General features: G+C 44.2%; 1 protein-coding gene across 6 annotated transcripts in view; it reads left to right on the top strand.

The window, feature by feature from the left end:
* Positions 1-27,470, top strand: part of cep78 (centrosomal protein 78) — a 111,300-nt gene that overhangs the window by 9,085 nt on the left and 74,745 nt on the right. The window contains exon 2 of one of the 6 annotated variants that reach the window (XM_069930429.1): positions 12,206-14,206. The exons of 4 other annotated variants lie outside the window; for them this stretch is intronic. In XM_069930429.1, coding sequence (XP_069786530.1) covers positions 14,076-14,206 — 131 coding nt within the window. In that variant the 5' untranslated portion in view covers positions 12,206-14,075. Of the gene's footprint in view, positions 1-12,205; positions 14,207-27,470 lie in introns of those variants that run through there. One more of the 6 variants, XM_069930445.1, reaches the window with a different exon arrangement.

Here is a 27,470-nt window from a genome sequence, read left to right as displayed (position 1 = left end):
GTCTTCCAAAGGCGCTATTTGCCTTGGCGAGTCTGTTGTCTATCTCATTGTCGATCCTTGCATCTGATGAAATGGTGCAGCCGAGATAGGTAAACTGGTTGACCGTTTTGAGTTTTGTGTGCCCGATGGAGATGTGGGGGGGCTGGTAGTCATGGTGGGGAGCTGGCTGATGGAGGACCTCAGTTTTCTTCAGGCTGACTTCCAAGCCAAACATTTTGGCAGTTTCCGCAAAGCAGGACGTCAAGCGCTGAAGAGCTGGCTCTGAATTTTATTCCTTGGAGCAAAGAAGAATGAGGAGAGATTTGATCGAGGTTAACAATATTATGAGAGGTATAGACAGAGTGGATGTGAATAAGATTTTTCCACTTAGAATTGGGAAGATAAATATGAGAGGTCAAAGTTTTAAGGTGAAGGGGGAGAGTTTTAGGGGTCTGCCCCTTTTTATACAGCTTACTACCGTGGTATCATCACCAAATTTGTAGACGGTGTTGTTGTCTTTATATTTACCTATTTATATATTATATTTATTATTTACTTCTGTACTGAAATAATTTAATGTATAATTGTAGATGGTTTATCGTACATATAGGTTTTATTGCAGAAAGTAAGAACTTCGGTGCATTTGTACAGCGTAGATCAGAAGACAGTGGAGCAGAAGTAGGCCATTCAGCCCATCGAGTCAGGCTGAGCAGTGGACCTGATTTATTTTCCCACTCAGCTCCGCTGCTTCGCCTTCTCCCCATAACCTTTGATGCCTTGGCTAATGAAGAACCTATCAATCTTTGCCTTAACTTCACCCAATGGCCTGGCTTCCACAAACATCTGTGGCAACAAATTCCACAGATTTACCACCCTCTAGCTGACGAAATTCCTCTCTATCTCTGTTCTAAGTGGCACCCTTTCACTTCTGAAGTTGAGCCCTCATTTTCTAGATTCTACTCCCATGGGAAACAACCTTTCTACTTCTTCTCTGTCTATGCCTATCAACATCCAAAATGTCTCAATGTGATCCACTCATTTTTTCTAAACTCCAAGTGCGGGTGAAATGAGTACAGTTTCACAAATGATAACCCTTTCATTCTTAGAATTATCCTTGTGAATCTCTTCTGAACCCTCTCTAACATCAGCACATTCTTTCCTAAATAAGGAGCCCAAAATTACTCAATACTCCCAAGTGAGGTCTTACCAGTGCCTTATCAGATCCCTGCTCTTGTATTCTATTCCTCTTGAAATGAACGGCAGCATTGCATTTGCCTTCTTCCCCATTGACTTGTTGGTCAGGACTCCCAGGTCCCTTTGCATGTGGGTATCTTCAGTTTTCTCTCCATTAAAAAAAAATCTGCTCTTTTTTTTCCTCCCAAGTGCATCACTGTTCTCTGACATGATATTTCATTTGCCACTTTTCTGTTCATTCTTCTAATCTGTCCCAAGTCATTCTGGAGCCTTCTTGTTTCCTCAACACTACCTGCCTTCATATTACCTGCAAACATGGCCACAAAGCCATTCATTCCACCATAATCCAAATATACAACTTAACAAACAGTAGCTTGAACACTGACCCCTCTGGAACACCACTAAGCAACTTGCAGCCAACCAGAATATGATCCCTGTATTCAAATTCTGCTTTCTGCCAATTAGCCAATGTTCAACCCATGTTAGTATGCTTCCTGTTTTACCATGGGCTCCTATTTTGTTCAAGTACACTTTGTCAAAGGCCTGAAAATCCAAATACACAACATTCTCTGCATCTCCCTTATCCAACCTGCTTGTCACTTCTTCCAGAATTCCAATAGGTCTGTTAAGCAAGATTTTCCATTCAGGAAAATCTTGTCATGTGCCTCCAAGTACAGGTACACAATCATTTATCTGGACATCTAAAATCTGGAAAGCTCCAAAATCCAGTAAGTGGGGAGAGAGACGGCAGTGTGAGTCAGGCAGACGAGGGGGAGAGACTGGCAGCGTGAGTCAGGCGGGCGAGGGGGAGAGGCCAGCAGCGCAAGTCGGGTGGGTGAGAGACTGGCAGCGCAAGTCAGGCGAGCGAGGGGGGGTAGAACGGCAGCGTGAGTTGGGCGGGCGAGTTGGGGGGAGACTGGCGGGCAAAGGGGGGGTGAAGAGACGGTAGCATCCATTGCTGCTCTGTCATCTTCCCCACCCATGCCATCTTCTTATCTACTTTGGCCAGTTCCTCTCTCATGCCACTGAAATTCCCTTTACTCCAGTGAAATATGGCACACCTAACTACAGTTTTTCCTTGTTAAATGTGAAATTGAACTCCCTGCTAATGTTTCCTTTACCCTCAGCTCTCTCGTGCATTACAGAATACCCAATCAGTACAGACAATCCCCTGGTGGGCTCATCAAGAAGCTGCTCTAAAAAGACATCTCGTTGGCTTTCTACAAATTCTCTTGAGATCTAGTTGCACATTAAAAAATCTCCCATGACTATCAATATATTGCCCTTTGACAAGCCTTTTCTATTTCCTGTTGAAATTTGTTGTCCACATCCTGGCTACTTTATATGGAAGTCTGTAAATATTAGCCAACGATGTCTTCTTTTCCTTTGCCATTTCTTAATTTGACCCACAATGTTGTATATATCATGATCCACTGTCACCACTTTCTAATGATTTAATGTTTGTTCCTGACCAACAGAGCCTTGTCACCCCTTCTGCTTACTTACCTATTTTTTCGATACACTATGTATCCTTGCTTTTAATGACATCCATCCTTGAGCCACAATTCTGTGATGGCCACTGCATCGTACCTGACAATCTATAGCTGTATTATGAGGTCATCCACATTATTTCTTGTGCTGTGTGCATTTAATACAAAATCTTTAGCCCTTTATTTGTTAGTTTTGACTCTGTGTTCCTGTTGCATTGCACTGGCTGCAATTTTGCTTGATTTCAAAATCCCTCCCAGCTGTCCCTACTTGAATGCCAACTGCCTCTTCATTTTGCTTCCCACCCCCTGCGAATCAAGTTTAACCCCCCTCCATCCAGCATTAGCAAATTACCCTGCCAGGCTATTGGTTCCCCTTGAGTTCGGGTGCAGCCTATCCCACTTGCACAGGTTACTCCTTCCCCAGAAAAGGTACCAATAATATTCCAATGATGATTGTACTTGCATCAATAACAGTAAACTCACTATCATCAGCTTTCATTTTGTCCAATTATCGAGGGCAGGCAAAAGTTGTGGGAAAAGATCCTGCTGATTAAATTGAGATATACAAGTACACCACTTTAAAGCAGTGAAATGATTCAAATACAAGGATGAGCATTTACTCATAGTGTACATTTTGAGACAGTATTGCATGCCAGAATAATGTCAGCATCAATAAAGGGCAATGTTGATAACAAAGCTGTGAGGAGATTCTTTTGGAATATAGCAGATGGTGAGGACCATGAGAGGCTGACACAGTGACAATGATCATTGTAATTGCAGCACTTTTAAAGATGGCTTGTAATTTAATGGTCATTGATTTAAGAGTTGAAATAGCTTCTAACAACTTGATTGTGGGTAATGATACATGCATCAAGATGTTTGCCAAAGTGCCATAAATAAAAAGCATACCAAATCTGAAGAAACATTTCAGCAGAAATTGAACATTTCAGGCAACATATAATACAGAATTTCTTGTACCGTTAAAAAGCAAAACTGATAATGATAATTGCTTGCTCCACAAACAATTCCATCAGATAAATTTAAAAAAAACTATTAAAAGAAGATTGGAAGGATATTTTAATGTGAACATGTCATAACATTAACAGATCATTTTCTGGAACAACGTGCAGATATATTTAAAAATTATTTACTGGTGTTAAAGGAAATAAAGTTCACAAGCACTACCAGTTGAATGACATACTAATCTACAAGCTTAGTTTGACTATACTGTGGATTCCGGTTTGTTCGGTGGACTTTACGAAATGACGACACCCAAACTTTTGTCCCGGTCAGACTATTTTATTCTGCAGAATTGTAAGCTATCTGCACAATGCCTCACAAAGATGATCTCTCTATAAAGGCAGGCAGAGACTGACCTCGTGTTTCACAGCTTGCCTTTGTTCAGTTTACACATGGGTCGGGTTACATTTGGCCCAATCAAAAGTTCACATAATACATTCTTACCCAATGCAATTGCTTCTGACATACACATTAGGTTACTAGTTAAGATTGACAGCCTCTTATCAGATTTGCTCCTTGATTGATTCAGAGTAAATTCCTATAATTCTTCTTTGGCTTGGCTTCGCGGACGAAGATTTATGGAGGGGGTAAATGTCCACGTCAGCTGCAGGCTCGTTTGTGGCTGACAAGTCCGATGCGAGACAAGCAGACACGGTTGCAGCGGTTGCGGGGGAAAATTGGTTGGTTGGGGTTGGGTTTTTCCTCCTTTGTCTTTTGTCAGTGAGGTGGGCTCTGCGGTCTTCTTCAAAGGAGGTTGCTGCCCGCCGAACTGTGAGGCGCCAAGATGCACGGTTTGAGGCGATATCAGCCCACTGGCGGTGGTCAATGTGGCAGGCACCAAGAAATTTCTTTAGGCAGTCCTTGTACCTCTTCTTTGGTGCACCTCTGTCACGGTGGCCAGTGGAGAGCTCGCCATATAACACGATCTTGGGAAGGCGATGTTCCTCCATTCTTGAAACGTGACCCACCCAGCGCAGCTGGATCTTCAGCAGCGTGGACTCGATGCTGTCGACCTCTGCCATCTCGAGTACTTCGACGTTAGGGATGAAGGCGCTCCAATGAATGTTGAGGATGGAGCGGAGGCAACACCGGTGGAAGCGTTCTAGGAGCCGTAGGTGATGCCGGTAGAGGACCCATGATTCGGAGCCGAACAGGAGTGTGGGTATGACAACGGCTCTGTATACGCTTATCTTTGTTCAGTTTTTCAGTTGGTTGTTTTTCCAGACTCTTTTGTGTAGTCTTCCAAAGGCGCTATTTGCCTTGGCGAGTCTGTTGTCTATCTCGTTGTCGATCTTTGCATCTGATGAAAGGTGCAGCCGAGATAGGTAAACTGGTTGACCGTTTTGAGTTTTGTGTGCCCGATGGAGATGTGGGGGGGCTGGTAGTCATGGTGGGAAGCTGGCTGATGGAGGACCTCAGTTTTCTTCAGGCTGACTTCCAGGCCAAACATTTTGGCAGTTTCCGCAAAACAGGACGTCAAGCGCTGAAGAGCTGGCTCTGAATGGGCAACTAAAGCGGCATCGTCTGCAAAGAGTAGTTCACGGACAAGTTTCTCTTGTGTCTTGGTGTGAGCTTGCAGGCGCCTCAGATTGAAGAGACTGCCATCCGTGCATCCTTTTGAATTGCATTGCCCACCTTACTAGACTGCTGCAAAATCTGACTGCTCTCACTGGCTTTTAACCCCTTCCTTCCTCATTTCCCCCCCCCCCCCCCTTTTGTGATTTTATCACAATTCCCTAAGCGGTCGTGGTGGTTTATAAGCAGCATATCCCAACAAAGGGGACATTGCACACTCGTCCCTAACCCACCATCGGCCACTTCCTCACTACCTATTTCCTATGCTCCTCTATATTCCCCAGCCTCCGACACTCAGCTTCCCAAAGCTCCAATTCTGTCTGAGCCTGTGTCTCCTTCTCATCCCACTGCCCAGTCTCAACCCCCACTGATCCCATTGTAGGGGTGGTTGGGCTTACCCAAGCCAAAAAGACTTTCTTAATTAATGGCAACAAGCAACATCTGATCAAGAGGGGAATTATTAATACTACTACTGTGAAAAATGGCTGGAGATGATTAAACTAGCACCATTCTGTGAAGGGTGATGAAATGCAAAATATGTAGATTAGAGCTTGAAAATAGTTAGCCTCCAGCTAGTGGGGGGCCCCTTTCTTATCAGAAGCCTCAAGGATAACGGAATCTGGTTTAAACTGGCAAGATGACCTAGGGTATCCAATAGTAATCATAGAACTAGACGCCCCCAATGATGAGACTGCCTGATTAACATAACATGCGATGTATGATGAAGGAGGGATTGTGCAGTATCTGCAGGGTTGGGAGTAGAAAGAGGAAGATTGTAAAGCATTGAAGTCCCGATTGGAAGGAGCCATAAGGAGGTGTGGTGATGTTGAGCGCAGGACTGTACAAAAGAGTGTTGATTTTTGACCTCTGGCGTGTCTTGGAACTAAGAGACATCTGGCTCTGCAGACCCGAAATAAAGCTGAACCTGTTCTCCAAGACTTTGTCTCCAGAGTAGTGATTGTGAACACTTTATATTTCACACTAGTTAAACCATCACAATCTTGGTAAACCACGAACCCCCCAAAGGCCAAAATTTGCATGCAACCAATTAAAAAATTGGTGGCCATAGCCAGCATTGTCCTTTAATTCTTGCTGCTGAGTCTTAAGTTTATTTATAGCCCAAGTGAATGAGACATTTGGAGCGGTGTTGTTGCTTGCCAAACATGATGCAGACACCTCCTTCTTTAGCCTTTAAACAGTCCAAAGCCTGTCGATTCTGCCATGTCATCTTGCTTGTCGCATCGACCTGCTCTCCTAGGGCATTCAATGCATCATTGCAATACTTGATAAATCTCTGTTGGTTGTAATAAATATAGTTAATCCATTCTGCATTCTTCGCAATTCCAATTATTGGTAGTAAGGCTTCCCAACCTGCTGCTATCTCATTCCTGGCCTTATATTCATTCGGTATGCCCTGGAGTTGTCCATTCACATCATTTGTTATAGTGGGGTCCAAGGTGTAATCGCGTTTTACTTGGTTGTGTGGCATCACTTCAGGGGTTATTATTACTTTGTGCATAATCATAACTCGCGCACATCTGCCTGCCCAATTATATGGGAGGGAATACCTTAAATCTCCTCCACAGTCCCACCATACATTTGCTAAGGCATGGACTAGGGACTCCATAATATCGGGAGGGGGAGGTGGCATATGCCCTGGGTTGTCTTGTGCCAAATTAGCCCAATCCTAAAATTCTCCTGAGACATTAAAAGTGTCTTCACACGGGCCTTGGAATTGTTCTACCTTATTATTATCCTCTCTCTCATAGCATTCAAACTTAGCCCCTGGAGCCCATATTACTCCTTCTGGGGGAGTCTGAATACAGTTTATAGTAGCCCAGGAATTAGAAGAATTGTAATTAGCCATAGAAACATAGAAGATAGGAGCAGGAGTAGGTCATTCGACCCTTCGAGCCTGCTCCGCCATTCAACGAGATCATGGGTGATCTTAAAGTTCAGTACCCCGTCCCCGCCTTCTCTCTGTTACCTTTAATACCCTTATACTGAAGAAATATATCTAATTCCCTCTTAAATATATTTAATGAACCTGCCTCTACTGCCCTCTGTGGCAATGAATTCCACAGATTCACCACCCTCTGGGTAAAGAAATTCCTCCTCATCTTGGTCCTAAATGGTTTGCCTATTATCCTCAAACCATGGCCCTGGGTTCTGGATTTTCCCATCATTGGAAACATCCCATCTGCATCCATTCTGTCCAGTCCTGCCAGAATTTTATATGTCTCTATGAGATCCCCTCTCAATCTTCTAAACTCCAGCGAGTACAATCCCAATTTGCGCAATCTTTCCTCATAAGTCATTCCTGCCATTCCAGGTATCAGCCTGGTGAATCGCCTCTGCACTCCGTCCCTTGCAAGAACATCCTTCAACATCTTTTCCCCGAGAATTCCACTAGTTAGCTGATTGATATAACACACACCACTAGGGGCTGGTGGTTTGTTTATTTTTGACCCTTCCCTTTATATTTTGATTCCATCCACAACAGGTTTTAGAGTTATACAGGACTGGGACCTTTAACTTAGGTGGGTTTGCCACCAAACAAAACACAACAGTCTGATTGGGAAACCAGTGTAGCGGTGTATTTGCCCACTTATACCACCCATTTCTCTCCACTTGATTCCAGGTGACTTCTCGCTTTCTGGTTGTTATGCCTCGTGTCATTCCTTCAAAAACTATTGTCAGTAGGCATCCAATCCAAATTCACTTCATCATACTTCGTTCTGTTTGTCTTCACTTGTTAAAGAATAAAATCCTACAACATATAAACTAGTTAGTTTAAATATACTTTCAATATATTTCTTCTGTCCCTTTTTCGTTTCCCATATTACCCACCCCCCCCAACCCTTTGGTTGGCAGAGCCAACCAACTTGCAATAGTGTAAGTGCACCCAAGAGTTTTTTCCTTCCACTTTTACCATTGTTGGAGTGGTGAGGAGGACCAAATGGGGTCTTTCCCATTGAGGGTCCATGGAGCCTTTCACCCAATTTTTAATCATAACAAAAGAATCAGGCTGACTAACAGTTGGTGTTTGTAAAGGCTCCAGTGCTTGGAAGGCAGCTCTCACACGAGAGGCAGAATCGCGTGTGTCAGAGCCAAGATATAGGTAACCACATCAGAACTCGGGATGCAAGATAATGGGGAGGGGATAACAATCATTATGTGGAGTGCGGAAAGGATGACCATAAATTATCTCCGCATGTGTCAACCCATGGCGGGAAGCCGATCCCGTACGAACTTGAAAAAGGGTGATCGGGAGCATTGCAACCCATGTTCCTTTTGTCTGGTTGTAGAGCTTTGCCAGTTTAGTCTTAAGGGTCTGATTTGCGTGTTCTTTCATACCTTCGGCCCTTGGGTGATAAGCACAATGTAACTGTTGTTTCATTCCAAGATATTACAAACTGCACGGTTTATAACAGCAATAAAATGTGGTCCTATATCTAAACTAAGGCAACAAGGAACACCAAAGTGAGGAATTAACTCTTAACATAACCCAACTACTAAAGCAATCTATTATTACTAAAACATATTTATAATTCTGACATCTAGGTAACTCAATAAAATCCAGCTGCAATGTATCAGATGGTCCTTCTGGCAAAGAAGTTTGACCAATCTGTCAAGGATGACCTTTACCTGGGTTAAAACGAGCGCAGGTGAGACACCTGCCGCTAATATGATCAGCAATTCGTCTGACCTCCGGATGCCACCAAATCTGCAGCATTTGACCGTAAGTGGCATAATGTAAAACATCAAGTATCCAGGCTGCCAGTTGATCATTCGTACACGTTTGACCGGCTGGCGTTACCCAAAGCACAAGTACATCATCATAATAACAACCGGAACATTTCCATCACTCAATTTCTCTATCAGAGATGCCCCTCTAGTAGAATGTAATCTGGATGGAAGCCATAAGGCTCATTGAGGAGGACTCCTGTTGCACTAAATTTTTGGAGACCCAATCCTGATAGCCCTGCGCTGTGGCTTTAGCTGCTTTACCTGCTGCCTCATTAAGTTTAGAAATCATTTCTTTATCATGGGTATGTGCTGTAACTTTAAGGATAGCTACCCTTTCTGGGAGTTGGATTGTTGATAACAAACTCTGAACCGTTTGTTGATGGGAAATGGGGGTCCCTGACGATGTTATAATGCCCTGATTTTTCCACAACTGTCCAAAATCATGTGCCACTCCAAAGGCATACCAGGAATCTGGGTAGCTATTTACCGACAGGCCCTCGGAGAGAATGCAAGTACGCACTAGGTCAAAGAGCTCCTTCCGTAGCAGTGGCCTCCAAGGTTTGCCCATTCTGATCAATCTGCAGAGCCTGTGTGTCTTGTACCTTGGGAGTCAATGTAAGTCAGTATAGATGGACAGATCATGGTCTTCCAATGGGTGGCCAGTCAGGTCCTGTCGAAGTAATACTGCGAGTTGGACATTCTGTAAACAGTTGTGCTTCGGCTCCTCCATCTCTTCTGGTGGGTGTGTCACAAAGGTGGCTGGATTGATCATTGTTGCTGTGCGAAAGGACAGTTGGGATTATTAAGCAGTGTTACCTCATATTTATTCTGCTTTGCCGTGGTCAAATGTTGCGTTTGTTGCTTTCCCAGCAAGGTTGTAACTGAATGTTCTGCATAATCTACTATATGCTGTTGGAGTGTCAGGTTGGTGGTGAGTTGAAGAGATAAATAGATAGCCACCAGGATTTGAATGCAGCGTGGAAGACCCAGCATTGATGGCTCCATCTTTGTGGCCTTAATGGAGTCTTCTTCCTGCTTGGTAGTTGAAGCTGCTTCTTCTCTGTCACTAACTCCAAGCCTTATCCATCTGCCTTGCTGACTCAACTCACGATCAGACATCTCTATGAGGGGAGCTGTTTGCTCGATGTCTCTAGCCCGACGAGATGACCTCTTCTCCATCTTTACACTTCAACCTGTCTTCTTTGAACTGTGAACAAATTTGTATCTTGCGTGGTCCCTCTAAGAGTATTCCTGGCTGTCTTAGTTCTGTGTTCTGTAGTATTCTGCACAAACTGGCTGCGTTATCTATGTTTTCAATAACTTCTCAAAACATTTCTTCTGGTCTTCCTGCCAATTTGCCTGGCTGGTAGAGTGGTATCTTATGTTTTTCTGCAGTGTTCACTTATTGCTCCTAGGTCAACAGGTGTCCTGCAAGACTTCTGTCCTCACTGAGGTTTCAGTTTAATTTTAAACTGTGCAATTGCAGACAAATGTGTTTTAACAAAAGTTCCACAGACTTTCTTTAAATCTTAACTTCTTTTTTATGGTGGCCAGATGGTTTATCATGGCTTCGGCTTCGGGCATTAACAGGATCCGAAAATACTTTGGGTACTGCTAGCGCAGAGGGGACCGCTGCTGGGGTCTAGATACGGGCGGATGATATGGTGGTGGCAGTCCTTGAGGGGGTCCCCGAGGAGTACTCGGGGTCCATCCTACATCCTCCCAGGGTTCACTCATCTCTCCCTCCTCTAACAGCCTTAGGGCTTCCATTTGACTGCGTAGTCTTTGTTTATCCTCTGATACAGGAGTTCTTCTTGCCTTCCTTTCACCTTTACTTTTTCCTGATCTTTCCTTTCCTGTTCTTTTCTATGTGCACATAGAACTGTGGAGGATCTCCACAGTTTTTACTGTTTCCGCCCTTCTGTCAGTGGGATCCCCAGTTTTACGGCGTTAGTCTGCCAGCTTGCAAGCTTATCTCTTTTCTTTCTTGTGTCAGTAGGTGCCATTTTCCTATTATATTTCTAGCTTTCTCATTTGATATACACTTCCAAATCAACTGTTGTGCCTCTTTAATTATTTCATCATCCCATGTACATCCTAAAGGCCACCCAATTTTACCAAACCTCTTATTCAAAGCTCCCCCACCCCCAAAAACTTTACGTATAGTCTTCTGGATATTTCTCATACATTATCTGTATTGGTGAACCCCATTCACTCTCTGTATCTGTACAATCACCCATTAAGGTCCCTGACCTTATCTGAGCTCCTGGAGCACCTATTCAACCGCAGTCCCGGACCGCTGAGTTCCCTGAACTCTAAATTAAAGTCTGACCTTTTGCTGTCCACAGTTAAATTCCATCTGGTCTCTCAGTCCCCGGCAATAGAATCACGCAGAGATGGTTCGTTCAGAGCAGGGAAAATGGAGAAGATAAAAAATGATACTTATTCCTCTGGCCAATTCCCTGGTCTGCACAGGTCCATTCCACTTCATTCCGTCTGCCAAAGATCTGCAGAGCCTTTGCAATCCCACTTCTGACACCAAATGTGGATTCCAGTTTGTTCGGTGGACTTCACGAAATGACAATACCCAAACTTTTGTCCCGGTCAGACTATTTTATTCTGCAGAATTGTGAGCTATCTGGACAATGCCTCAGAAAGATGCTCTCTCTTTTAAGACAGGCAGAGACTAACCTCGTGTTTCACTGCTTGCCTTTATTCAGTTTATGCATGGGTTGGGTTACATTTGGCTCAATGAAAAGTTCACACAAGACATTCTTACCCAATGCAATTGCTTCTTACATACACATTAGGTTACTAGTTAAGATTGACAGCCTCTTATCAGATTTGCTCGTTGATTGATTCAGAGTAAATTCCTATAACCAAAAATTTGAGGAAATTTGGGGGGCATCCGAGGCGCTCTAGTATTTGCCAAAGCCCTTTCCTACTCATGGTGTCAAAGGCTTTGGTGAGGACAACAAAGGTGATGTAGAGTCCTTTGTTTTGTTTTCTGCACTTTTCTTGGAGCTGTCTGAGGGCAAAGACCATGTCAGTAGTTCCTCTGTTTGCGCGAAAGCCGCACTGTGATTCGGGGAGAACATTTTCGGTGACACTAGGTATTATTCTATTTAGGAGAATCCTAGCGAAGATTTTGCCTGCAATGGAGAGCAGTCTGATTTCTCGCCTTTGTTTTTGTACAGGGTGACGATGATGGCATCACGAAGGACCTGAGGCAGATCTTGAAAAACTCATGCAGTTTGGCATCCAGAGTTTTGCCGCCAGCCTTCCAGACCTCTGGGGGGGGATTCCATCCATACCTGCTGCTTTGCCACTTTTCAGTTGTTCAGTTGCCTTATATGTCTCTTCCCGGGTGAGGACCTCATCCAGCTCTAGCCTTAAGGGCTGTTGAGGGAGCTGGAGCAGGGTGGATTCTTGGATTGAGCGGTTGGCACTGAAAAGAGATTGGAAGTGTTCTGACCATCGGTTGAGGATGAAGATCTTGTCGCTGAGGAGGACTTTGCCGTCTGAGCTGCACAGCGGGCTTTGGGTGAGGGGCCGTACACAGCCTTTAGAGCCTCGTAAAAAACCCCTGAAGTCGCCAATGTCCGCGCTGAGATGGGTTCGTTTGGCGAGGCTAGTCCACCACTCATTTTGGATCTCCCGGAGTTTGCGCTGAAGATGGCTGCATGCGCGACGGAAAGCTCGTTTCTTCTCTGGCCAGGACGGCTTTGCAAGGTGAGCCTGGTGGGCAGCTCGCTTCTTTGCCAGCAGCCCCTGGATTCCTGGTTGTTTTTGTCGAAACAGTCCTTGTTTTTCCTGGAGGAGAAGCTCAGTACCTCTTCAGTGGATTGCAGTATGGCAGTCTTCAGCTGATCCCAGATGGTTTCAGGGGACGAGTCCATGAGGCGGATTGCGTTCTCGAGCTTTGCACGAAAACCAACAAGGTTGGGTCAGATACAGCAATGAGCTCTCTGAACCATTTTCCATTAACAATGGCATGAAGCAAGGCTGCGTTCTCGCACCAACCCTCTTTTCAATCTTCTTCAGCATGATGCTGTAACAAGCCATGAAAGACCTCAACAATGAAGACGCTGTTTACATCCGGTACCGTACGGATGGCAGTCTCTTCAATCTGAGGCGCATGCAAGCTCACACCAAGACACAAGAGAAACTTGTCCGTGAACTACTCTTTGCAGACGATGCCGCTTTAGTTGCCCATTCAGAGCCAGCTCTTCAGCGCTTGACGTCCTGTTTTGCGGAAACTGCCAAAATGTTTGGCCTGGAAGTCAGCCTGAAGAAAACTGAGGTCCTCCATCAGCCAGCTCCCCACCATGACTACCAGCACCCCCACATCTCCATCGGGCACACAAAACTCAAAACGGTCAACCAGTTTACCTATCTCGGCTGCACCATTTCTTCGATACAAGGATCGACAACGAGATAAACAACAGACAAAGGCAAATAGCGCCTTTGGAAGAGTACACAAAAGAGTCTGGAAAAACAACCAACTGAAAAACTGAACAAAGATAAGCGTATACAGAGCCGTTGTCATACTCACACTCCTGTTCGGCTCCGAATCATGGGTCCTCTACCGGCATCACCTACGACTCCTAGAACGCTTTCACCAGCGTTGTCTCCGCTCCATCCTCAACATCCATTGGAGCGACTTCATCACCAACATCGAAGAACTCGAGATGGCAGAGGCTGACAGCATCGAATCCACGCTGCTGAAGATCCAACTGCGCTGGGTAGGTCACGTCTCTAGAATGGAGGACCATCGTCTTCCCAAGATCATGTTATATGGCGAGCTCTCCACTGGCCACTGAGACAGAGGTGCACCAAAGAAGAGGTACAAGGACTGCCTAAAGAAATTTCTTGGTGCCTGCCACATTGACCACTGCCATTGGGCTGATATCGCCTCAAACCCTGCATCTTGGCGCCTCACAGTTCGGAGGGCAGCAACCTCCTTTGAAGAAGACCGCAGAGCCCACCTCACTGACAAAAGGCAAAGGAGGAAAAATCCAACACCCAACCCCAACCAACCAATTTTCCCCTGCAGCCGCTGCAACCATGTCTGCCTGTCCCGCATCAGACTTGTCAGCCACAAACGAGCCTGCAGCTGACGTGGACATTACCCCTCCATTAATCTTCGTCTGCGAAGCCAAGCCAAAGAAGAAGAAAGAAAGAAATTCCTATAGTTGGTAGTTGTGCTAATTGGTCCTTTTGAATTGCCTTGCCTGCCTTGCTAAAATGCTGTAAAATCTGGCTGCTCTCACTGGCTTTTAATCCCTTCCTTCCTCAATACCATTTAAAGGGAGGCTCAAGGATCGTGTACCCTCCAATGCAAGTTTTTGGTCAAAATCACTGGGTGACTGGGCAATATCTGTTGTTGCAGTGTTTAGACAAAATTAACTAGATTATCAGGGATTATAGGTAAATCTCTGCTACAATATGGACAATGAGCAACACTGTGGACATGTATATTGGCATGAGCAATTAATTGTTTTCTACCTTTCGGTACCACCTACCATGTATTCTATCTCTTTATTTTACCTGTCCCTATTATTTTTTTTATCTCTCCAACTTTTTCCTCATCCCAGCTTCCCTTCCTAATGGCTTGTTCCTTACGTGTCTCTCCACCTCCCACAGCCAGTCCTATACTCTTGATGCCTCTGAGATTCTTCCTAACCTTCTTTCTCCCTTTTTATTGTCTGTAATTTCACGTGTTTATTTTTGTCTTGATAAAGGGTTCAGGCCCGAAACATTGACTAATTATTTCTCCCCATGGATGGTATCTGACATGCATCCCTCCAGCAATACTTTTTCAGAGAATTCCAACAACTGAAGGTTTTTTGTTTATATACCTTATGGCAGGTTGTTTGAGAATCAGAGAGAGATAGCATGGAAGATTCGAGAGACTTTAATACCCAGTTTCAATGTTTTACTTAAAGTGGGAATTGTTTAGTGTATCTAAACAAATATGATGTGGTAGCAAGAAGTTCAGTGAATAAACCACAACAGCAGTTATCTGTGAGCTGAACCAACAGAACTGTGTTATGGAATCTTCGCAGGAGTTTGATTAATTACAGTTGGCGTGCTATCACAATCACCTGATCTCTGAGGTCATGCACCTCCCAGTGTTCTTTGTGCCCCCGGCCACTGGGAACTCCTAATCCCGTGGAGGCCCGTAACTGCGGACACTGGTTTGATAATGAAGTGGCATGGTTCGCCACAATGTCATTCATTATATGATATTGTAGAGCGTGTGCTACCGCGAAGTGTGGGAAGAATGACACACACCCAAAAAGTGAAAGTCGAAGACTGGTTTATTGCACTAGAAACCTGGCTTGTATTCTCTCCCCGCCTCTGTTAGTGGGTTGCTACCCAACGCACCCCCAGAACTGGCGATTGGAGTGCTGTCTGCCACTTTCGGTGGCCTACCTCTTTGTCGCAGGGCCTGCGTGGAGACCAGTTGTGCTGGCTTGAGATGGTCGATGGTGAAAGTCTCTTCTTTACTACCAACATCTAGCACACATGTCGACCCATTGTGTCTGAGTACTTTGTTTGATCCCTCATATGGCCGTTGCAGAGGTGTCCTGTGTGCCCCAGCATACAAAAATGAACTCACAGATCTCTTCGTTTTTGGGGACATAGGACTTGGCATGGCTGTGCCACAAAGGGGCTATGCAGTCTCTTAGCCTTAATGAGGTCGTTCGGTCCTCTAGGTTCTTGCGGCTGCCAAGAATTGCTCTGGTATAATCAAAGGCGCTCCATACACCACTTTAACTGCTGAAATCTTCTTTCGGTGCGGTGCGGATCCCCCGAAGGACTCAGGGTAGTTCATCTGCCTAGTTCGGTCCCTTGAGCTGAGCCATCAAGGCTGCCTTTAGGCGCTTGTGGAACCGCTCTACCAACCCGTTGGCCTGAGGGTGATGTGCCGTAGTGTGGTGAAGCTGGGTTTCTAGCAAGTTGGCCAACGCCACCCAGAGTTCTGAAGTGAACTGTGTACCTCTATTGGAAGTCATATGCTCCAGGCCTCCAAATCTCGACACCCAGGTGTTAATCAGTACCCTGGCTCAGGTATCAGTGGCTTTGCCAGCCAGCAGGACTGCTTCCAGCCACTTTGTGGCAGTCAACCATGGTGAGGAGGTATCTTGCCCCACATAAAACCAGTAGCAGCCCTAATATGTCGATGTGGACGTGGCTGGTTGTGCCAGGTTGTGCACTGTGTCGAAAACCTGCTGCCTCCATGCTGCTGGCACAATGGGATGGGGTTTGCTGGTGGAGATGTAGCAGATGTCTGGCTATCAGGGCTGATTGCGATGTCCTCCACCCTGAGCCTGGAAACTGCTGTCCTGTATGCTGGGATCTTAGGGTCTTCCTGCTGTACCTTGGCTAGGGTTATATAGTCTGTTCCCTGGGACAGGGCCTGGACTGACTCGATTGCAGGGCGCAACAAGTGCGTTGGCCTCCACGTTGGTCTTACCCGTGATGTGTTGAATATCCATGGTGAATTCAGACACACATGAGAGGTGTCGCTGCTGCCTGGCCGACGACAGGTCCGACACTTTATGGAAGGCCAAGGTTAAAGGTTTATGGTCTGTAGAGACCCTGAATTGTCTACTTTCCAAAAAATAACTGCAGTGCCTCACATCTGGGTATAGCACCAATAGATCATGGTTAAAGGTGCTGTATTTGAGTTCAGGTGGCCGGAGGTGCCTGCTAAAGAAGGCCAGGGGCTGCCATTGCCCTTCGATTAATTGTTCCAGTTTGCCTTTTACTGCTGTGCTGGAGGTGTCCACTGTGAGAGTGGTTTGCACCTCTGGCCTGGGGTTACCAGAAGGGATATACTTAGCCTTCTCGAACGCCTCTGAAGCCTCATTGTCCTGGGTAACATCTTTATTTTCCCCCACCATGATGCAGGCCACTGCCGGTATGAAACTGTGATTAAAAATTAATCATACCAGCGAATTCTTGCAGTCCCTTCCCTATATGGGGCTTGGCGAAGGCAAACAGCCTCTACCTTTTCGAACAGGGGCTTCGCTCCATGCCTATTGATTCTGTGCCCCAAGAAGTCAATTGTTTCCAGACCGAACTGGCACTTAGCAGGGTTTATAGTTAGTCCGAATTCCTTTAGCCCACACGTCAAACTCTGGCCCGCGGGCCAAATTTGGCCCACGATATAATTATATTTGGCCCGCAAGATCATTTCAAAAATGTATTAGAGGTGGCCCGCTGGCCGCCACGCCAGTATAGCGCATGCACAGTAATACAACAAATCCCAGAATGCATTGGCGTCAGCCTGATCGCCCCCACCTCCTCTGCTTACGTGGCAGGGTCTCACCGTGGACTCTGGTTTTGGGGCCTGGCCGGTGTCAGGGGAAGCCAAGGCCGCTTCCCAGCGCCCGGAACCGGAGGCCTCAGGCCTGACCTCGCCAGGACCGTTGCCCACTGCCCCTCCCTGCCGCAGACCGACCCGCGACTCACGAAGACGGGGCCGCTGATCCGCCGAGATGCCGCCCTGCAGCGAGCGCCGATGCCCCCGCACTGTCGTTGTCCAACCCGATCGCCCGCAAACCCCGCCCTCTCGCACACAGGCCTGAGTAAGGACTATGAACTTCAATCTCAGGATAAAACGATCTTCCAATAGTTTCATGTCACAGTGATAAATATATTCCTGGTTAAAAATGATCCTGCATCTGGATACAAGCTCATTAGGCATAAAACTTGAAAAGTGTGTAAATCAAAGGATATCTGTACCAATGGAAAAAGGGCATGGCAAGTAACCCTGCTAGAGTTCATGCCCACAATCAGTCACCCATTTGATTGTTTCAGGAATCATATTCTTCTCCCACATTCTCAATAGCCCTCAGATTTTACTATTCGACAGCACACTAGCAACATTTGACAAATCCTATATAGAGAAATATTATTGATTGAATATTTTATTTTTCATTTGTTAATGAATGCTTCTGGAAAGAGTTTATCCAAAACTATTATTAAACATTTATTTTAATAAGAAAAAGTTTAACATTACATATGTTGAAAGAAGAGAAAACATGCAGATGTTGTTGAAAATTTTCAATAAATATTTAGTTCGGCCCTCAACTTAGTCCAAGTTTTTAATTTGGCCCTCTGTGAATTTGAGTTTGACACCCCTGCTTTAGCCGGATGCACAGTTGCCTTAGATGGGCCGTGTGCTCTGTATGATTGTGGCTGGCGATGAGAATATCATCCAAATAGATGAATGCGAATGTGAGATCCTGACCCACTGCATCCATCAGCCTCTGGAAGGTCTGGCCTGCATTTTTTATGTCCAAAGGGCATTCTCAGGAACTCTCAAGTCCAGAAGGGGTAAAAATGGCACTTTTAGGAATGTCATTGGGATGGACCGGGATCTGGTGATAGCCCCTGATGAGGTCGACTTTTGAAAATTCCCGTGCCCCTTGTAAGTTAGCGGTAAAATCTTGGATTATGGGGCATGGGGTATCTGGTCTGGTGACCTCACTGAGGAGCGATAGTCATATGGCCTCCACCCTCCTGCTGCCTTCTCCTCCTTCAGTACCATGTGCATGGGGATGCCCATACAGATCATGGCTGATCACTACCATCAGTACCCCTTTCCAGCCTTATCCCCATAACCCTTAACTCCTTTGCCCACTAGAGTCTTATCTAACTCTCTTTTGAACATAATCAGCGAATCTGCCTCTACCACCCTCTGTGGCAGAGCATTCCACAGATTCACACTTCTCTGGGTAAAAAAATGTTTTCTCATCTCCGTCCTAAAGGGCCTACCCTGTATTCTTAAACTATGCCCTCTAGTCCTCGTCTCCCCCATCATTGGGAACAAGTAATCCGACTTCACCCTGTCTATCCCCCTGATAATTTTGTATTCCTCAATCATGTCCCCCCTCATCCTTCTAAACTCCATCGGATACAAGTCCAGTTTTTCTAGCCTTTCAGCATATGTCAACCCCGCCATCCCTGGAACTAACCTTGTAAATCTGCGCTGCACACCCTCTATAGCTAGTATGTCCTTCCTCAAAATTGGAGACCTATGATGCAATGTGTAAATCTATAGATAGGCTATTAAAGTTAACAGATTCCTTCCAAATCAAACAAACACATTTCCCATTGACTTCTGTGAAAAAGTATTCATTTTCCCACTGTGTCTGAAATTTTGGCACTCCCTTGCTATTATCCATCTTTCTGGTTATGCAACTGAGGTAAACAATTTTGTCAAAGTGTAATGTTGCAAAGGTTGGTCAAGTAGTTGTTAAAAATATTGACATCTAGTGTGGAAACTAAGAAGTGCAACGTACATGCAGTGCAATTTATTGTGAGAAACTTCTAATAGGTCATACAGGGTATTCAATTTTATTTTTAAAATTCACACTGGACCACTTAAATGGGTAATGGGCCACAGTTTGCCTAGGGCCATAGTTTGGCCTTTCCTGCTCTAAATGCACATGAATTTTAAACAGAATTTGTGCCTGGTGATACCACATGAAATCAAAGGAAATCTACAACACAGCAAGAAATCCTTTCTTCATCCTACCTTCTCATACTTGTGCAAGTGGAAAATTAAATAGGCAATGAAACTTTTTTTTTTAAAATGTGGGGCTTCTTCCTGCATGCTGTGAGAGTAACCGAATAAATCATTCATAAATCACCTTTGTTGAGCTCACCAAAGCCTTCGACACTGAGCAGGAAAGGGCTTTGGCAAATACTAGAGCGCCTCGGATGCCCCCCAAAGTTCCTCAACATGGTTATCCAACTGCACGACAACCAACAAGGTCGGGTCAGATACAGCAATGAGCTCTCTGAACCCTTCTCCATAAACAATGGCGTGAAGCAAGGCTGTGTTCTCGCACCAACCCTCTTTTCAATCTTCTTCAGCATGATGCTGAACCAAGCCATGAAAGACCTCAACAATGAAGACGCTGTTTACATCCGGTACCGCACGGATGGCAGTCTCTTCAATCTGAGGCGCCTGAAAGCTCACACCAAGACACAAGAGCAACTTGTCCGTGAACTACTCTTTGCAGACGATGCCGCTTTAGTTGCCCATTCAGAGCCAGCTCTTCAGCGCTTGACGTCCTGTTTTGTGGAAACTGCAAAATGTTTGGCCTGGAAGTCAGCCTGAAGAAAACTGAGGTCCTCCATCAGCCAGCTCCCCACCATGACTACCAGCCCCCCCACATCTCCATCGGGCACACAAAACTCAAAACGGTCAACCAGTTTACCTATCTCGGCTGCACCATTTCATCGGATGCAAGGATCGTCAACGAGATAGACAACAGACTCGCCAAGGCAAATAGCGCCTTTGGAAGACTACACAAAAGAGTCTGGAAAAACAACCAACTGAAAAACCTCACAAAGATAAGCGTATACAGAGCCGTTGTCATACTCACACTCCTGTTCAGCTCCGACTCATGGGTCCTCTACCGGCATCACCTACGGCTCCTAGAACGCTTCCACCAGCGTTGTCTCCGCTCCATCCTCAACATTCATTGGAGCGACTTCATCCCTAACGTCGAAGTACTCGAGATGGCAGAGGCCGACAACATCGAATCCACGCTGTTGAAGATCCAACTGCGCTGGGTAGGTCACGTCTCCAGAATGGAGGACCATCGCCTCCCCAAGATCGTGTTATATGGCGAGCTCTCCACTGGCCATCGTGTCAGAGGTGCACCAAAAAAGAGGTACAAGGACTGCCTAAAGAAATCTCTTGGTGCCTGCCACATTGACCACCGCCAGTGAGCTGATATCGCCTCAAACCATGCATCTTGGCGCCTCACAGTTCGGCGGGCAGCAACCTCCTTTGAAGAAGACCGCAGAGCCCACCTCACTGACAAAAGACAAAAGAGGTAAAACCCAACACCCAACCCCAACCAACCAATTTTCCCCTGCAACCGCTGCAACCATGTCTGCCTGTCCCGCATCGGACTTGTCAGCCACAAACGAGCCTGCAGCTGACGTGGACATTTACCCCTCCATAAATCTTCGTCCGCGAAGCCAAGCCAAAGAAAGATTTACATTCATTTTATTTATATATTTATATTTATTTAAAATAAATTTTAAATTTATTTTAGTATATATGTGATTATTGTCCTCTCTTTCTCTCTCTCTCTCTTTCTCTATATACATTCAAGCATACTCTTGTATTACACGGTTAATAAGTTCCAGAGAAGTTCAGTGTTATGGAAAATCCTACAGTTCAAAGTGTTATTACAATGTACTTTAATGTAATACATTCCAATCCTCTAATTAATTGTCCTCTTACCTAGAACTCTTATGCAAACTTGCGCACAAAATATTTAAAAGGGATAAATAGAACTGAGGGATGACAAAGATTCCTTATTGCCAATAAGGGAACATTGTTTATTTAAGAAAATTTGTCTAATATTTATGTCAAATTGCCCACATGAGACTTTCACCAAAGTTAGATTGGAACCACTGCCAACCATTTTTACGCACCTACCGTTCCATAACCAACCGCACAAGCAAATTCCAGGGGTTCCCTCCATACAAATTAGCATTATTCAGTGGTTTGGAAACTCGCTGGTCTGCAACATCAGAGCAGAGGCAAAAATAAAATGATTCCCATCAGTGTAAGGCAGCATGCTGTGGGATAGTGCAGGGAGCCCGGTCACAGTGGGGACAGCAATAACTTTTAACACAGCCACTTTCTCTATTGCACAGCTCAGTGCCTATATTTCAACCGACTGTGGGAAAATTGCAGGGGTTCCCTTCCATACTTTTTTTTAAGTAAAATTACTGTGGGGGTTGGAACAGGGAAAGACACTCATGGATAACAACACTTTGAACAGACAGCCTGGCATCTAATTCAAAGCTGTAAACAGCATTATTGTTCTCAATTGAAAGACTTTATCAATGGATGTTCACTCAAAAAGGCATCTGTTCAAAGAGAAGACTATCTCCTTATGACTTAAGCTTTTGGGCAATTGAAACTGAAAACCAGTATTGATCAAGCAAGTCATGTGATTGAGACACCTGAAAAAAAAACAGCATTTAGTTCATCAGAAAGAAATCTGGAAAGATAGAATTGGAGTGACTTCGGGTGAGATGATCATTTCTGCTGTGTCTCCTTGTCAGAGGAGACCAGTTATCTACCATTATAATGGTCATTTTTTATAGACCCATGTCTGGGTAAAGGAAACACGATCAGTCCTGTATTTGGATCATGACCATTCTAATGGTCATTTTGTTTAAGCCTTGCCTGGGTTCGTGAAAGCATTGTGAAAGTCACAAATTTTATAACCCCCCATGCAGGGAAGAGAGGAGTTGTGACAAATCATTCGTATGAGGGAACATTTCTTTGAATGCAACTCAATAAGAATTCATGAGTTTTCAGAAGTCTCATCACTCAGTGTCTCACCTACTACTTCATAATTACTTCTGAACATCAGATTACAGGTTCTGAGTTTCAATACCAGATTTCCAAGACTGAACTTTGAATTTTTCAAAACTGTGCCTAAGCTGTAATGGTTTGGGTAATCCACACACTTATATACATTTGTGCATACTTGGGGTTAAGTTTAGATTTAAGTAAGATGTTATATTATTAATAAAAATTGTTTTAAGATACCATTGTCGTGGTGAATTTCTAATGCTGCTGGTCTACGACAAAATAAAGACTGGTGTTTTTCAGTGGTTTGGAAACTCGCTGGTCTACCACATCAGAGCAGAGAGAGAAAAAAATTTCCCATCAGCAATGACATCAATAACTTTCAACACTATTGCACAGCTCAATGCCTATATTTCAAATATTTTAAACTAGAGTCTTGCAAAGTATTATGAGATGATTTTAATAGCAGCAATAATAAAACTTTAAAGTAGCAAATAGACATAACATGGTTTTGAACAGCTCGGGTTTTGATATAACGTGGTTTGAAATTTTTGACCCACAGTTTTATACATAGTATATATAATTTTATATACAGTTTTATAATATATATATAGTTTTTTTTTAAACACGTTGTGTGATATCTTTGGCTTGGCTTTGCGGACGAAGATTTATGGAGGGGGTAAAAGTCCACATCAGCTGCAGGCTCGTTTGTGGCTGACAAGTCCGATGCGGGACAGGCAGACACGGTTGCAGCGGAAAATTGGTTGGTTGGGGTTGGGTGTTGGGTTTTTCCTCCTTTGTCTTTTGTCAGTGAGGTGGGCTCTGCGGTCTTCTTCAAAGGCGGTTGCTGTCCGCCGAACTGTGAGGCGCCAAGATGCACGGTTTGAGGCGATATCAGCCCACTGGCGGTGGTCAATGTGGCAGGCACCAAGAGATTTCTTTAGGCAGTTCTTGTACCTCTTCTTTGGTTCACCTCTGTCACGATGGCCAGTGGAGAGCTCGCCATATAACACGATCTTGGGAAGGCGATGGTCCTCCATTCTGGAGACGTGACCTACCCAGCGCAGTTGGATCTTCAGCAGCGTGATCCACGCTGCTGTGATATATCCCCCTAGTTTAATGTTAAAACTATTTTATCTAGATATAGTTTAATAAGACAACACATTAGCATTTTAAACACACACGGTTATTTGAGATAGAAGACAGAATGCAGCTGGAAATGAAAATGGATGCTGATTGAAGTTAAAATCAAGAAGATGAAAAGGACTTATGATGGTGCTTGAGATATTGGGGACAATAGGTGTTAGTTCAGAAGCACCTGTATAAATGCACAACCATTTTAGTTATGAGGAAAGCAGACTTCTCGGAGACATAAATGGACTTAAATGCTTTTAGTACATTCCTGTCTAAAGACCTTATGTGCTTCAAAGACAGAAGTGATGTCACATACCATGTGACATGAGAAATGGGCTGGAAATATATTATCAAAATGAGAGACAGTTCAGTTTGGAGAGGACAGAAGTCAAACTCTGTGACACACAAGGGGTGGAACCTTGTGAAAGACTGGGTTGAATTACAGTAACCAGAATAGGTGCTATTATGTGTAACTCCTAGAAAAAGGGGGTCACAAAATAAGTGGCTTTTGAAATAAGGAAGACCAATTCGCTGTCTCTTTTGAAAATAGGACAGAATTCTACTGGGTCCAATTTGTATGGCCACTTTGTTTAACCCTTGTCTAGGTTTGTGAATTCATCATGGAAAAAAAATAGCCACTTCAGTTAACCCTTGTCTGGGATTGTGAATTCATCGTGGAAGAAAATAGTCACTTCGTTTAACCCTTCTTTGAGTTTGTAAATTCATTGTGGAAGAAAATAGCCACATTTGCTGTTTCTTTGAAAAGAGGGCAGATTCTTCATGTGGAAAACAGATTACAAAATCTTCAGTACAAAGATTGGATCCTGGGAAGACAGGAATTGTACTCTCCTTTTCCCAGGACGTACATTGGTGGCTCAAAAAATGGTCACTTCTATTTAAAGAATATCTCTCAAGACATCTCATCAAATGGATTGTGAAGAAAGAGAACTTTAAAAATTATTTCTGAACTGAGAATTTAAGATCTTCAAGCAAGACTAAAATGATGCTGAAGTTTTAAAAATTGACTTTTTCAGAGAAGAACTTTATACACACACATATATTTTACATTTGCACATAGTCAGGTTAAGTTTAGCTATAAGTAAGAAATGCTATGTTATTGATTGGTAAATGCAAAGTAATAGTTTTTAATTAAACTATTATTTTGAATTTACCATTGTCTGACGAATTTTCTATTGCTGTTCTTTTGTTAGTGCTAACAAAGTCCCTTTAACAAAAATTCAAAGGGTTGTTTTAAACTATATATGTATGTGTGTGTGTAAAATATATATATGTGCGTATGTAATATGTGTGTGTCTATATATGTGTGCATGTGTATGTAAAATAAGTGTGTCTACATGTGTGTATGTACACACACACACACACACACACACACACACACACACACAGAGTGTATATATACACAAATGTATGTGCATGTATATAACCCTAACCCCACCTCACTGTCAAAAGTCAAAGGAGGAAAAACCCAACACCCAACCCCAACCAACCTATTTTCCCTTGCAACCGCTGCAACCGTGCCTGCCTGTCCCGCATCGGACTTGTCAGCCATAAACGAGCCTGCAGCTGATGTGGACATTCCCCCTCCATAAATCTTCGTCCGCGAAGCCAAGCCAAAGATTTTATATATAAAACTGAAGACCGGAAGGAGACCTCGAGGTCGTCCATGCAAGTCTCTGTCAGGACGCTGTCAGGAAACCCTATACTACTGTGACATCCAGCCAAGAGAACTAGAAGCTGCAGCTGCTGACAGATCCTGTTGGCAAGCCCTGTGCTATGAAGCCTACACCAGTTTTGAAGATAGGTGCTGCCAAAAATTGATGGAAAACCATGAATGGTGTCAGAAAGCAGCAGTTATTACAAAAACGGACTTCCAGTGCCCCCATTGTGCTAGTCTTCTTTGAATGGAAGGGCGCCCAATTAAAATAAAGTACGTATGTGTGTATAAATATATATAATGTATGTGTATACAAGCACACATGTGTGTTCATGCGCACTGTGGTCCAGAGAAACACTTTTTGTCAAGTTGAATATGTGTAGTCAGATGATGAACTTGAACTTGTTTATAAACACCCCTTGGACAGAGAGTTTCATACTTCTACCATTCTTTGGATTTAAAAAATGTATTGTCCTATTTATTTATATCAGTTAAATAACACAAGTGAGGGAAACTCAGCAAGTGACACAGCATTCCTTGTGTAGCAAAGATATGTTATCAACATTTTGGGCCTGAGCTATTGTCAAAGAATTAACAAAAAGGAGGGAGGCACCTGAATAAAATGTGGGGAAGAGCACAGACCTAAAGGTAATATAAGTGGATACGAGTGGGAGGGCAGATGATAAAATTAAAAAGCTGGGAGTTGACGAATAGCTCTGAATGGAGAGGGAAAGGGGTTGGGAGCTGGAGGAAAGGATGATGGAGCTGGTGAATGGATAGGGAAAGAAAGAAAGGGAAGAGGCCCAATAGAAACCAGAGAAGTTGATGTTAATACCATAAGGTTGGAGAGTGCCCAGATGGAATAGGTGGTGTTCCTCTGATTTGCAGGTGGCTTCAGTGCATGAGGCCATGATAGACATGTCGACATGGAAGTTGGGCATGGAATTGAAATGGTTGGCCACTGGGAGATGCCCACTTTTACAACAGACAGAGCCAAGGTGTCAAGTAAATGATGTCCCAATCGGCATCCAGTCTTTCTCATGTAAAGATAGCTACATTAAGAGCACTGGATGCAGTGGATGACCCTGAGGATTCATGAGTTTTGCTTTACTTGGAAGGACTGTTTGTAAAGGAGAAGGTGTAGGCATAAGTGTAGCACTTCCTGAGGTAATACGGGTAGGTGCCAAGGGGATGATTGGTGGGAATAGATGAGTGGACGAATGAATCACGAAGGGAGTGGTCCCTGCAGAAGGTGAAGAAGGGAGGAGAGGTGAAGATATGTCTGATGGTGGGATCGAATTGTAAGTGGTTGAAATTGTGGAGGATAGATAATGTGTTGGATGTGGAGGCTGGTGGGATTGTAGGTGAAGTTGAGAATCCTGTCCTTGTGTCTAGGGGTAGAGGGAGCCAGGGCAAATATGTTGGAAATGGAGGTGATACAGGTAAAGGCCGAGTTGATGGTGGTGGAGGGGAAGCCATGCTTTTTGAAAAGGAGGACATCTTGTAGGATCTGGGATAGAAGACCTTATTCTTGGGGACAGATGCCATGGGCACTGATGAATTGAGAGAAAGGAATGGAATCCTTACTAGGGACAGGGTGTGGAGGTGTTGTCGAGGTAACTGGGAGTTGGTGGGTTTGTGAAGAGTTTGTTTCCTCTATCTCCATGGAGATAGAGAGATCAGTATTCAGCCCTCATTAATTGCTTAAAAATGTAATCCTTAGTCAAAATCTTCCTAAATCCCTGCTATCATTCAATAATGTGTACCTTTTAAATTTAACATTTAAAAAATTTCATCCCTGCACTTTCTATATTCTTCTAAACTCTAGCTGTATTAAATACTACTGGTCTGATTTAACTGCCTTATTTTGAGGTCTTAACAAATCTGTCACTCCAATGTCATCCAGCAAGCTATGGAGACATGTTTAGTTTGAACCATTTGAATCTCTGAATGCCTCCCACTGGTCTGACTGTTGCACTCCCCAGCAGCAATTGAGAGAGGCATAAACAAATGGGTTAAGTTTAACACAAAATTTATTAACAAACAAAATAATAGAATAAACTTACACCCAAGCACAAGCCTTACTGTCAACAGATTATTATATGGCCTATGAAGGGGGAAAAACCCACACCATTACAATCCAAACTCAAATACCCCCATAAATCAGTAAAAATTCCCAAAACAAAACCCCAAGTCAGTCACGTCAAGTCGACCAGCCAAGAAGGAACAGCTTACAGATCTGGTCTCCAGGCTTGGGATTATTTGTTTCCTTGCCCACTGATCT

The sequence above is a fragment of the Narcine bancroftii genome, chromosome 1 (genome assembly GCF_036971445.1).
Source record: "Narcine bancroftii isolate sNarBan1 chromosome 1, sNarBan1.hap1, whole genome shotgun sequence".
Classification (NCBI taxonomy): Eukaryota; Metazoa; Chordata; class Chondrichthyes; order Torpediniformes; family Narcinidae; genus Narcine; species Narcine bancroftii.
Note: the sequence above shows the minus strand (reverse complement) of the source record. Positions and strands in the feature narration are given on the sequence as shown.